This window comes from Hemicordylus capensis, chromosome 6 (genome assembly GCF_027244095.1).
Source record: "Hemicordylus capensis ecotype Gifberg chromosome 6, rHemCap1.1.pri, whole genome shotgun sequence".
Classification (NCBI taxonomy): domain Eukaryota; kingdom Metazoa; phylum Chordata; class Lepidosauria; order Squamata; family Cordylidae; genus Hemicordylus; species Hemicordylus capensis.
The window spans coordinates 60314857-60326919 of NC_069662.1; the positions used below are offsets into that span (position 1 = coordinate 60314857).

The window sequence follows — 12063 nt, forward strand, 5'->3', positions numbered from 1 at the left end:
GAGTAACTGCAAAGTCCAAACCTTTGCTGTTTCTTCTTCCCTCTAGTGTTGATCTGCTGCAAGACTGTGATCTTAAGAAGGTATCTGCTTTTGCAAAACATTTTTCTGACATGTGTTTAGTTATTAAGGGAAACGGGAGCACACAGAGCTCCCAAACCTGGGTAGGACAAGTCTCCTGCTCTAATTAGAGTTGTATAAACCAGCCCACTATGAAGAATTAAGGTTTTGCAACCATTTCAGTCTGTAGGAGACCAGGTTTAGAGTGGGAATGCTGCAAGACACCTTGTATGTGTACCTGCAATCCTGTAAAAGTTATGTGAGAGCCAGAATTGGGCTGTGCTGGCAAACCACAAAGCAAGGTTTGAAGGTTATGGAAAAACAAGAAATACCAAAAGAGCCAGAAGCTCAAAGGACCTAGAATGGCTTGGTAGGCTAGGTAAGATCCACAGTCTCCCTGTTGAAAACAGGTATGTCTATATGGAAAGGTGCATCCTGATCCTATCCATCAGTTGTGAAAACCAGCCCACAGTTTCTAGTTTGCCATAGTAATGGCAACAAAGAAATGTTTCCTAGATTCACTGGGGGGGAAATCCAATTTACTGAGTGCATTTTAATTTAATTATTTTATCTACTTTATATTTTCAGAAGTTCGGGTGCAGGAAGCAAAGGTGTAGGAAGCGCAACTGAAGAAGACTGACCTTTGTTATTTTTTAAATATGGCTATATTTTCTGTAGATCACTGTACTATTGTTCTATTGTTTACTATTGTGTACTATTCTACTATTATTCTGTTGTTGTTGTTAGTATTATTATTACTATTGTTGTTTTTATTATTAGAATATTATTAAATACATCTGAAAGACACTTCTTCTCCATGGTCTCTGCAGCAAGAGTTCTGCTTATGTACAGAACAACATTTGGAAGCTTCGGAGGTTTTGTAGAGCATTCTGGTTCCTGTTTTGAAATGGGGAGACCTGTGAACGGTGCGTGCCTCTTGGGCAGGAAGAATACTCCTGTCCCTCAGTTACTTTACAATCATAACTCTAGCAGCAGCAGGGGCAGATCCGCCGTTGAATACCTATGTGCTCTGCACATGGGATACCAGGGGACCTGTTTAAAGACGATACAGAATACCTGTCATATGTCCCTGGTCCTGCTGAGACCTTGTCAGCAGGGAGTCCATTGCAATGGACGGAACGTGACCCCAGGCGCCCCCTTGGCGTGCTGCATTGGCCATGGCTTCCTCGACCTACACAGAACTCCAAAGTTAGGGTATCTGTGTGACTTTTTTATGTCTTTGAACAGCCCTTGGAAAAGGCTGTAGGTCCCCTCCCCATCAATTGTATGCATGTAAAATTGGGCACATCATTCCTTTCATCTAAGAGGAAAGGAAGGGAGTGATTGGCCTCCTTATCTGCAAGAGTGTGATTGGGTGCCAAGTGCATCCCAACCCTGGGCACAGCCTGATTCATCTTCCCTTGATGTTTTCGGAAGCACTATCTGTGTGCTGGGCAGAGCCTCTGATCCTTCCTAATTATTTTGAGAAATATTGCCGGGATCTAGCGGTACTACTTGGCCAGATATAAACGTCTAGTCTGCACCTGGTCTGTGCAAGGCAGGGTCGTTCATAGTTCATGCCTTCCAGGAAAAGCCCAAGGAGAAAGGCCTAGAATTAATCTTATGCAGAAATGTATAAATAGGAACATTGGCCTTACCGTGAAGGGTTCTTTTTCCAGGTGGTAGGAGATCCTCAGGAAGGGTTACGAACTGCGCATGCCCGAGACAGAACTGGACCATGTGACTTCTTTGTAGGCATCACTAGCTCCCCAGTTCCAGGGCTGTTGAGCGAGGAGTGTCTGAGTAGGTGGAGAGAGCTGCAAATCTATGGTCTGAAGATTAGTCCATAACGGACAGAAACAACTATTAAAAAGATAACATTATAGAAAAACAGAAGGAAAGAACAGTAACTAATCTCTGTAACCCTGAGAGCCGACTCTTATAACTTGTTGGCAACTGCCCACCCCTGAATCTTGAACCGATCTGAAGAAAGCATCAGGGTGGGGCTGAGGATCTCCTACCACCTGGAAAAAGAACCCTTCACGGTAAGGCCAATGTTCCTTTTTCCCAGTGGTAGGAGATCCTCAGGAAGGGACGTGCCCAAGCTAGAGACACCAGTCCCTGGGTAGGGTAGGATGCCATTACAGTACTTGTTGGAGGACAGTGTGCCCAAATGCTGCCTGTTGTTCAGCAAAACCTGAGATCTTGTAATGCTTGATAAAGGGAGTCACAGATGACCAGGTTGCAGTCCTGCATATCTCAGCTAGCGGAATATGTGCTGAAAAGGCTGCGGACGTAGCAGCGCTCCTGGTGGAGTGTGCCGTGATACCCCCTGGCGGAGGCAGGTTGAACGCTGAGTAGGCTAGTAGTATACACGATCTGATCCAGCCTGCCAAGGTGGCCTTAGAAACGTTGTTCCCCAGTGTCGCCTTATGAAAGGAGACAAACAGAGCATCGGACTTGCGAATATCCCTAGTTCTGCAAAGGTACGTGCGTAGTGCCCTCCGCACATCCAATTTATGCCATAACCTTTCCCTTGTATGAACCGGAGAGGGGTAAAAGGAAGGTAACACAATCACTTGCGACCTGTGAAAGAGTGAGTTGACCTTTGGTAAAAAGGTGGGGTCGAGGCGGAGAATAACAGCATCCATCTGGAAAGTACAAAATTCCTTCTTAGCTGACAGAGCACTCAGTTCGGACACTCGCCGTGCAGATGTGACCGACACCAAAAACAGAACCTTGAACGACAAGATCGTCAATGGAATAGTAGATATAGGTTCGAAAGGATCCTTGGTTAGGGCGTTGAGCACCTTATTAAGGTTCCAAGACGGAAAATGTTTAACGGGAGGTGGAGCCAGGTTCGCAGCTCCATGGAGAAATCTAGAAATATGTGGGTGAATGCTAAGTTGGTTGGCAGTGGACAAGTCCAGAACCGAAGCTAGGGCCAATACCTGTCTGTGGAGAGTCGCAGGTCGGAGATGCAGCTCTAGACCGGACTGGAGAAAAGCCAACACCTGTGGCACCCCTGCTGATAGGGGATCTATCCCAGATTTTCTGGCCCAACTGTGGAAGGCGGCCCACGTAGCCTGATATATTCGATGAGTGGACTCTCGTCTGGAAGCAAGGATAGTGTGCTGTACTGACGTGGGGTAACCCTGTACTGCTAACTTCTTGCGTTCAATCTCTAGGCAGCAAGTTGTAGCCACTGTGGGTCTGGATGGAGGAGTGGCCCTTGATGTAACAGGTCCCATTGTGCTGGGAGGATCCAAGGGTCCTTGCTTGATAATTCATAGAGTGGAGAACCATGGCCTGCGGGGCCAGTGGGCAGTGATGATATCTCCGCCCGTTCCTGTATGGCTTTCCTGATGACCCTCATAATGATTGGTATTGGAGGGAAGGTGTATAGGAGCTCTTTTGGCCAAGGCGAGTGTAGCGTGTCTGTTGCCTCCGCCAACGGAGAGTGGTATCTGGCAAAGAAGCGAGGGAGCTGGTGGTTCCGCTCTGATGAGAATAGATCCACCTGGGGGGAACCCATGTGTTGTGCTATCTGGGAAAATATGCCCGGGTGTAGGGACCATTCCCCTGGGTCGATAGAAGTCCTGCTCAACCAATCCGCAACGTCGTCGTCTTCCCCTTTGAGATGCTCTGTGCCAATGGAGCTTAGATTGGTTTCCGCCCAATCGAAGAATAGATCGGATTCTCTCATCAGCATCGTGGATCTGGTTCCCCCTTGTTTGTTGATGTGTGCTGACACGTTGTCCGTCCGAATAAGAACGTGTTGTTGACTGACCAGGTTCTGAAATTTGAGAAGTGCCAGTCTGACAGCTCTGAGCTCTAGCCAATTGATTGAGCGCCTTGACTCTTCCTTTGACCAAACCCCTCGAGTGAGTTGACTCCTGCAGTTGACTCCCCATTCCGACAAAATGGCGTCTGTCGTCACCACGACTCGAGTGGGTTCCTCTAACAGGTGTCCCTGTAGGAGTGCTGGGGACAGCCACCACAGTAAAGACTCTCAGATCCTCTGAGGAATGTGAATGGTGATCTTGGAGCTTGCCATGATCTCGTCTTGCCATGGTAGGAGGAGCCACTGTAATGGGCGAGAGTGCCACCTGGTCCACGGGGTGCAAGGCAGGGCCGCTATCATTGAGCCTAACACCTGCAATAGGTGCATTAAGTCCTCTGAGGTCTTGGATAATAGTGGTCGTATCTGTTGCATGATCTTTTCTCTGCGCTCCTGTGGGAGACGGACTACCCCCCGCGCTGTGTCGAAGTGTGCTCCTAGGTGGACTAACCGTTGAGAAGGTTCCAAGTAGCTTTTTTAACGGTTGACCACAAACCCATGGTCCTCTAGGGTCACTAGTGTGGTGAGCACGTCCTTGATGGCCTGTTCCTTCGACTGGGCTCTCACGAGAAGATCGTCGAGATATGGGTGAATGTGCACCCCCTGTAAGCGAAGATGAGAAATGAGCGCTATCATCACTTTGGTGAAGACTCTTGGGGCGGACGAGAGCCCGAAGGGGAGTGCGCAATATTGAAAGTGACTTCCATTGTATGAGAATCTGAGATACTTGCGGGATTTTTCCCTGATGGGGATGTGCAAGTAAGCCTCTGATAGGTCTATTGAGGCTAAGAAGTCCCCTGGTTGAACGGTTTCTGTTATGGTGTGCAAAGACTCCATCCTGAATTTTCTTTTTTGTACGAAGTGATTGAACACTTTCAGGTTGAGGACAGCCCGCCACGAGCCATCTTTCTTTGGAACGAGGAACAGGATCAAGAAGGTACCTTGAAAAAGCTGGGAAGAAGGAACCTGTTCTATTGCCCTCATCTGGAGTAAATGACGAACTGCTTGAAGCATCCTGAGATGTTTTTCCGGACTGGAGGACTTTGGGGTGGGGATGAATCGATGACGAGGGAGCGCGGAGAGCTCGATTTTGCAGCCTCTGGTAACTAAGTCCAAAACCCCTGTGTCCGATATCATGGACATCCAAGTGGTACAAAACTCTGCCAGCCTTACACCTACTGGAGTGGCGTCATTGTCTCTTTTGATTGTAGAATGAGGTAAAGGGCTTGTTGAAGAATCCTCTGTTGTTGCCCCTGAAGCGCTGTTGCCATTGAGCTCTGTTTGCACCGCGATAGGGGACACGGGAATCTCTTGATGAGAAACTTTGGTTGAACGACGCTGGGTAATGTTGTTGGAATGCTTGTCTAAAGGGATGAAAAGGGCGTGATTAACCACGAAAGGAACCGCAGAAAGCCCTGAGGGAGGAAGGCATCACCTTTCTCTTGTCTCAGGTTTCCATCAGTATTGGTTCTAGCGCTGGGCCAAATAGATCCTCCCCCTTGAAAGGTGCAGACATTAATGCCAATTTCGACTTATAGTCCACGTTCCATGATTTTAGACAGAGTGACCTAGGAATCGCCACTCCCGCCCCCAAGGCCCTAGATTTGAATTGTATATTATCTAAGCTAGAATCGGCCATTAGGGCCGCTGCCTTGGCAATCTTATTAATACCCTGACCAAGTTTGGGTAGGTCTGTTGGGACCATCTTGACCAATTCCTTAGCCCAAAGCAGCGAAGCTCTGGCAAAGATGGAATTGGTAGTAGATGCCTTAATGGAGGAGGCTGCAGAGTCGTGCAGCTTTCTTAGCAGAGCCTCACAACGGTGATCCTCCTGTGATTTGAGCTGTTTGTGTCCTTCAGCATGCACCACGGCCCCGGAGACCAGCTGGGCTACCGGTGGATCCACCCTAGGAGTGGCAAGAATTTTGCTAACCTTCTCTGGAAGCTCATAATGCCTCTTAGGGATGTCCCTATTGGCTTAGAAGCGGTTGGCTGCTGCCACTCAGCGTACATCACCTTCTGAAATAACGGTGGAAAAGGAACTATAGGATTGACAGAATCGGAGGCGGGAAAAACCTGCTGGTCAAGACCTGATGTGGTACCCTCCTGTTCTGGTGGGGTAATGTCATTAATAGTGTGCTTGGCCTTGGAAAGTAGAATATGGAAGTCTGTAGGAGATAAAAGTCTGGCAGAGTTAGGGATAGGAGGCACTGCCTCTTCATCTGACAGTTCCCCATCCTCTTTTTCCGAGTCAGAGTGGTCTAGGGGGTCCCTGGGGGGTGAATGTGGAGCTCTTCCCTCTGGAGATGAAGGCCTGTCAGGCCTTAATGGAGGTGGGGGGGATTGGAGGAAGGGAGGGACGTGAAATGGGTTGACGTGGGGCCTGAGGAATAGGCTGTCGCAGATGATTGTGTCTCTGCCCCTCGTCAGAAGATGATGAAGAGGAGCGAGAACGTCTGCACTTAGAGGAGCGCTTATGGTAAAAAAAACCTCTGGGTATAAACAATCCCCTCTCTGATATGGGAATGGCCCTACGCCTTGGACTTGAATCCGGGGAGGATGAGGATAGCCTGTCCGAACCCCGCCTATCAGCCCTCCGTTTTCGGGTTGGACCCCTTTCTGGTAATGGATGTGGGGCTTCTTGCAGAGGAACAGGGCCTTTATCTATAATTGACTGAGGTTGCAGCGTTTCTACTGAACGTGGCCCTATAGGGGGCAGTGTGATTGCAGAGGGCTGCAAAGCATAGGGTTCAGTTGCAATTTCCCGCCTAAAAAACTCCCTCAGCCAATGTGTTGCTCTGGGGGAAAACGGAGCTTTACTTACTGCAGGAGACACCGGGTCCGGAAAACCTGCAGGGTCCACTGGTAATGGCGGGGAGGGGGACTTTGCCGGTTCTGCAAGCGAGCTCACCATGATTATTGGGCCAGAGGCCGGTAGATTGCCCACTGGGCACCGCCGCCCTTTTCTGTCTGAGAGCGCTTCAGATGGGCTTCCTTGTGCTTAGCTCCATTGTCAGCCGCCTTTGATTTAGAGCGGCGGCAGACCGCCTGAATCAGCAAGTGCTTGCTCAGGCGCTTGTGACCCTCCGCTCTGACTAGAGATTCCTTGCGTTTTCTCTTCCTTTTGCTCTCCTGCTCCCCAATATGCTTCGACTTCTTAAGGGCTTTCAGAGTTAACTGCCCTGAAGTAGAAGGCTCCATTGCCTGCGCCACTGGCGTGGCGATCGGTAAAGGCAAGCACGGCGGGGCCGGCTCACTGTTAACTACCGCTGCGGAGTTACTTCCCCGTGTGTTGCCCAGATCCTGCGGCAACTGGGAAGCCTCCAAGATGGAGCCCTGTAAGAGCTCTGAGGCATGTGAAATGTCCATCGGACTCCAAAAAAGTGGCGAAAATAAACAAAAAAGCTAAAACCTTTAGAGAAAAGCCAAAGGGTCCAAACTGAAAATAAGAAAGGGAATTTGCAAACAGTTTTAAAATAGCTGAATAGAGTGCGGGCTCTCCTCCCGCCCTTGCACAAAAAAACAGGTTGCATACCTGTAACGTATGATCTGGAAGGGATCCGTTGTATTCATAACATTGGGTTCTGCGCCTGCGCAGTGACCTCACGGACTGATTAGCTAGCTCCTCGCTCCGCCCCTAACTGCTCTGCACGCGATCGTGCTCTTCTCCACTTTGGCAGTTGGGGCGTGTCTCTTTCAGTTTCTGGAGGACCGGCAGCTGCCTTATCTTTACATTCTAGCTTCAACCTTGTCCTGCCCATTTTTCGTGGGGAGGTTCGGGCGGGTCTTATGAATACAACGGATCCCTTCCAGATCATATGTTACAGGTATGCAACCTGTTTATCTGGATAGTGATCTGTTGCATTCATAACATTGGGTGATTAGCCAGCTTCCGTCACGGCGGTGGGCATCGTCTATGGCAGGACCGGCTTCAGTACACTCCACCCAAACTCTCCTTCCTTTGACTGGTGGAGATCTATTGCGTAGTGTCATATAAAGGGCTGACCCGACGTCCAAGTCGCGGTCCTGCAGATGTCCCTTAACGGTACACCAGCCAAGTCCGCAGCTGAAGAAGCGTAGGCCCGCGTAGCGTGTGCCGCGATAGTTCCTGGTGGCACCCGATCCTGACTAGTATAGGCCAGTCTAATTGCCTGCACAATCCATTGTGCTAGTCGCTGACGGGAGACCGGCTTTCCTCTAGATGTTCCCGTGTATAAAACAAACAGTTTTTTCGTACGTCGTAGACGTTTCGTGGCATCCAGATAATATAGCAGCACCCTGCGCACATCCAGAGCATGCATCTCTTTTTCCAGGCTGGTTTTTGGATCCTGGAAGAATGTTGGCAGAACGATGTCCGCATTGATGTGGAAATCAGATGTTATTTTGGGATGGAAACGTGGATCCAGACGGAGAGAGACCTTATGCGGATAAATCTGCATATATGGTTGGTCCATCCTAAGGGCAGCCAGCTCACTCACTCTCCGTGCTGTCGTGATTGCTATTAAGAAGGCAGTCTTCAAGGTCAGCAATCGCAAAGTAGTTGCAGACATAGGTTCAAATGGAGATTGAGTGATTGCCTGCAACATTGTCGTCAAGTCCCACTGTTGCTGTGGGTGCCGAACTGGTGGGTACAAATTGTTTAATCCCCTGAGGAATTTCTTGCATTTCGGATGGGAAAAAACTGTAGTTTTGCCCCATCCCTTATGCTCTGATGAGATTGCCGACAAGTGCACCTTCAAGGAAGTATTTGCCAGCCCAGTTATCTTTAGTGTAGTCATATAAAGGAGTACTTGAGTCACTGTGGCTCTCCTCGGGAAGAAGCCATGCCCTTTGGCGTAATGCCTAAACCGTCTCCACTTACTCATATAGTTGCAGCGTGTTGACCTCTTTCTATTATTTAGTAGGATCTTATTCAATAACCTATGCGCCATGCCGTGAGTTGTAGTGTGTCCACTTGTGGGTGCTGTATTGCCCCAGAGCTCTGTGACAACAAATCGGAGCGCCTGGGGAACCTGTGGTACACTCTTTTGGACATTCTCAGCAGCGTTGAGAACCACTGTTGCCTGGGCCACCATGGCGTTATCAGGATAGCTCTCGTGTTGTCTCTGAGTAGCTGCACTATCACTCTCGATATCAGTGGCTGCAGCGGGAACAGGTAGAATAGGCTCCTGGTCCATCTGTATTGAAATGCGTCTCCCCGAGAACTCACTCCAACACCTGCACGAGAGCAATACGCTGGACACTTTGAATTTGCAGCCGTCGCAAACAAGTCTACTGTCGGCCAACCCCAATTGTTGAAGAGCACCAACAGGCAGTCCATATTCATTTCCCACTCGTGCTCCTGATTGCATGTCAGGGACCTGCTGAGTCCATCCGCTTGAATATTGTCCACCCCTTTTATATGTATCGCCATCAGTACAATGTTCTGAGGCACACACCAATTCCAGATGTCTTGACTCAGCACACATAGCGACCGTGAAACTGTGCCTCCCTGCTTGTTCAGGTACGCCATTGCCGTGGTGTTGTCTAGCCGAACCTGCACTACCTTCCCGTGTAGTAGTGCATGAAAAGCTTTCAGCGCCAAAAATACAGCCAGGAGTTCCAGGTAGTTTATGTGTCTTCTTGCCTGCTGCTCCGACCACTGTCCTTGTATCTGATGGTGTAGACAGTGCGCCCCCCAACCCTGCAGGGAGGCGTCCGTCGTGATACTGCATGTCGGTGTATGAGGTCGATAAGACACGCCCGACAGTAAATTGCTTGAAACTGTCCACCACTTCAGAGACTTCAACACTGCCCGAGGCAGTGAAATCCACTTTTGTTGGCTGTCTCAATTCGGGCGAAAGTTTTTCAAAAACCAAGTCTGCAGGGTCCACATATGCAGTCGCGTGTTGTACACCATTGCATTGCATGACGCCATAAGCCCTAGCAGCCTTTGAACCAACACTGCCCTCTGTTTGGGATGTTGCTGAAACATCTGCACCAGTTCTTTGATCTGAGCATACCTGGACTGTGGTAGATAAGCCTTCTTGTCCTGCATGTCCAGTATCGCCCCGATGTAATCGACCCGTCTCCGTGGGTCTAGCCTGGACTTCTTTAAATTCACCATGATTCCTAAGTCTTTCAGAAGTGTGAATACATACTGGACTTGCGAAAGTAACTCTTCTCTTTCATTGCTGACCATTAACCAATTGTCCAAGTACGGATATATCACTATCCCATTGGTTCTTAAGTAAGCTAGCACAGCTGCCATGACTTTGGTGAATACTCGTGGCACTGTGGATAGGCCGAACGGCAAAACCTGATATTGGTACGCTGTATCTCCTACGGTGAACCGCAAGTACTTGCGATGCCCCTCTCGAATACCTACATGAAAATAGGCATCCTTCAGCTCCAGTGTAACGGCCCATTCTTCTTGCACCAGTAGGTGCAAGATACTCTGCAGTGTTATCATCCTGAACTTCCTTGTATCCACATATAAGTTTAGTTGTCTCAAGTCCATTATTGCTCTTACTCCCCCATCTTTCTTGGGGATTTGGAAATATCGGGAATAGAATCCCTGCATTCTGTCCACCCACCTCACCGGTACAATCGCCTGCTTTTCCAACAACACCTGTATTTCCTCTATCAGGACCTGGGTTGGCCTGGTATAGGTTATCCCTTGGAAAGGTGGCAAAGTTTTGAACTCTATTGCATAGCCACACTTTATGATCTTCAATACCCATTGGTCTGATGTTATATTGCGCCACGCTTGAGCGTGACTGGCCAGTTTGATGGTAGCACTGACCTGCACAAGGCCGTTGTTGTGGGCCTTGGGTGTTTGAGCTTGTAGTGTAATTGGTTGCAGATGAGGTGGATGGAGCATCCCATCAAAGAGACTGCTTTTGTTGGTCCTTGCCTTGTTTCTGTCCCCTTTGGTTTCGTTGCATATAGGACTTATTTCTCTGATAAGGCTTATATTGTCGCTTGTAGTCCCTTCTCTCCTGTCTGAATCTTGAACGGCCTTGCTGGCGTCCATAAGCGCGGAACTTTGATGATTGTCCACCACCCACTGTAGCCATAAATTCTTGGCAGTGAACTTTGACTCCTTCAGTGATTGCATAGTAGAATCAGTTGTTTCTGCAAAGAGGCCTTTGCCATCAAAAGGTAAGTGTTCTACCTTATCGCGCATGTCCTGTTGTAAATTAGTCGAACGTAGCCACGCATGGCGCCGTAAGGTTATGGCTGTGGTCATTGCCCGTGACTCCATCTCGGCCGCATGTTTAAACGTGCTCAGTAGGTGACGCGTAATCACCGTTGCCTTCTCATATGTTTTCTTAAAGTTCTCTTGAAACTCCTCCGGAGACATTGTCGCTGAGTCTTGGAACAGTGTGTCCCAAATGTGGTGACCATATCTCGTCAAGCAAGCCGAGTAATTCGCAATCTTGATTGCCAAGCTCGATGTGGCATAGACCTTTCGGCCCAGGACATCTAGTTTCCTACCTTCTTTATCACCAGGCGTTGAATGTCGAGCTACCCCCCTCGTAGAGGCACATTCTATCACTAATGAATTTGGCTCCGGGTGTTTCATAAGGTAGTCACTGTCAGTTTCTTGCACTCTATATAGGTTCTCAAGTTTACGTGAGGTCGCTGTCGATGTTTGCAGGACCTCCCACGCAGTCTTTGCTGCTTTAGTTATTGCCGGTATCATGGGCAAAGCGACAGGGTGAGACACTTTAGCACGTGCCATCATATTGTAGACGGGATCTTTTAGGTCCAGCTCAGGTTGCCTCAATTCAAGACCCAAAGCTTCCGCCATCTCCCGTATCTGAATATGGTATGACTTTAGGTCCTCTGAGGGCGAAAACGAAGTGTGTCGGGCTACATCAGATGGTAGTTCCGGCTCCAGTGGTTCCTCCGGTATTGATGGGTCATCCTCTTCAGAATCCGATGTTTCTGACGAGTCTGCATCTCCAGAATCTGGCACTCCCAAAGGACTTACCAGTACCATCGGTTGCTGTTTTGCTGCAGGGGCTGCTACTCTTACTGGTGCACTGACAGCTAAAGTCCCAGTGGTAGGCACTAACGCAGGGCGGGCAGATACAGCACCCAATTGTTGTTGCGCTTTCCATATCTTATAATCAGCGTAGTCCGCTGGATAAATCACTGGCAGAGCGTGAGCGAACCCA

The 12063-nt window shown here is 49.0% G+C and overlaps 1 protein-coding gene across 1 annotated transcript in view; it reads left to right on the plus strand.

Moving 5' to 3' along the window:
• The window catches only part of LOC128331334 (uncharacterized), a 47816-nt gene extending 46952 nt beyond the window's left edge, over positions 1-864 (plus strand). Inside the window, exons 9-10 of the mRNA XM_053264677.1 lie at positions 47-80; positions 646-864. Coding sequence (XP_053120652.1) covers positions 47-52 — 6 coding nt within the window. The 3' untranslated portion in view covers positions 53-80; positions 646-864. The remainder of the gene's footprint in view (positions 1-46; positions 81-645) is intronic.
• The last annotated feature ends 11199 nt before the right edge of the window (positions 865-12063 follow it).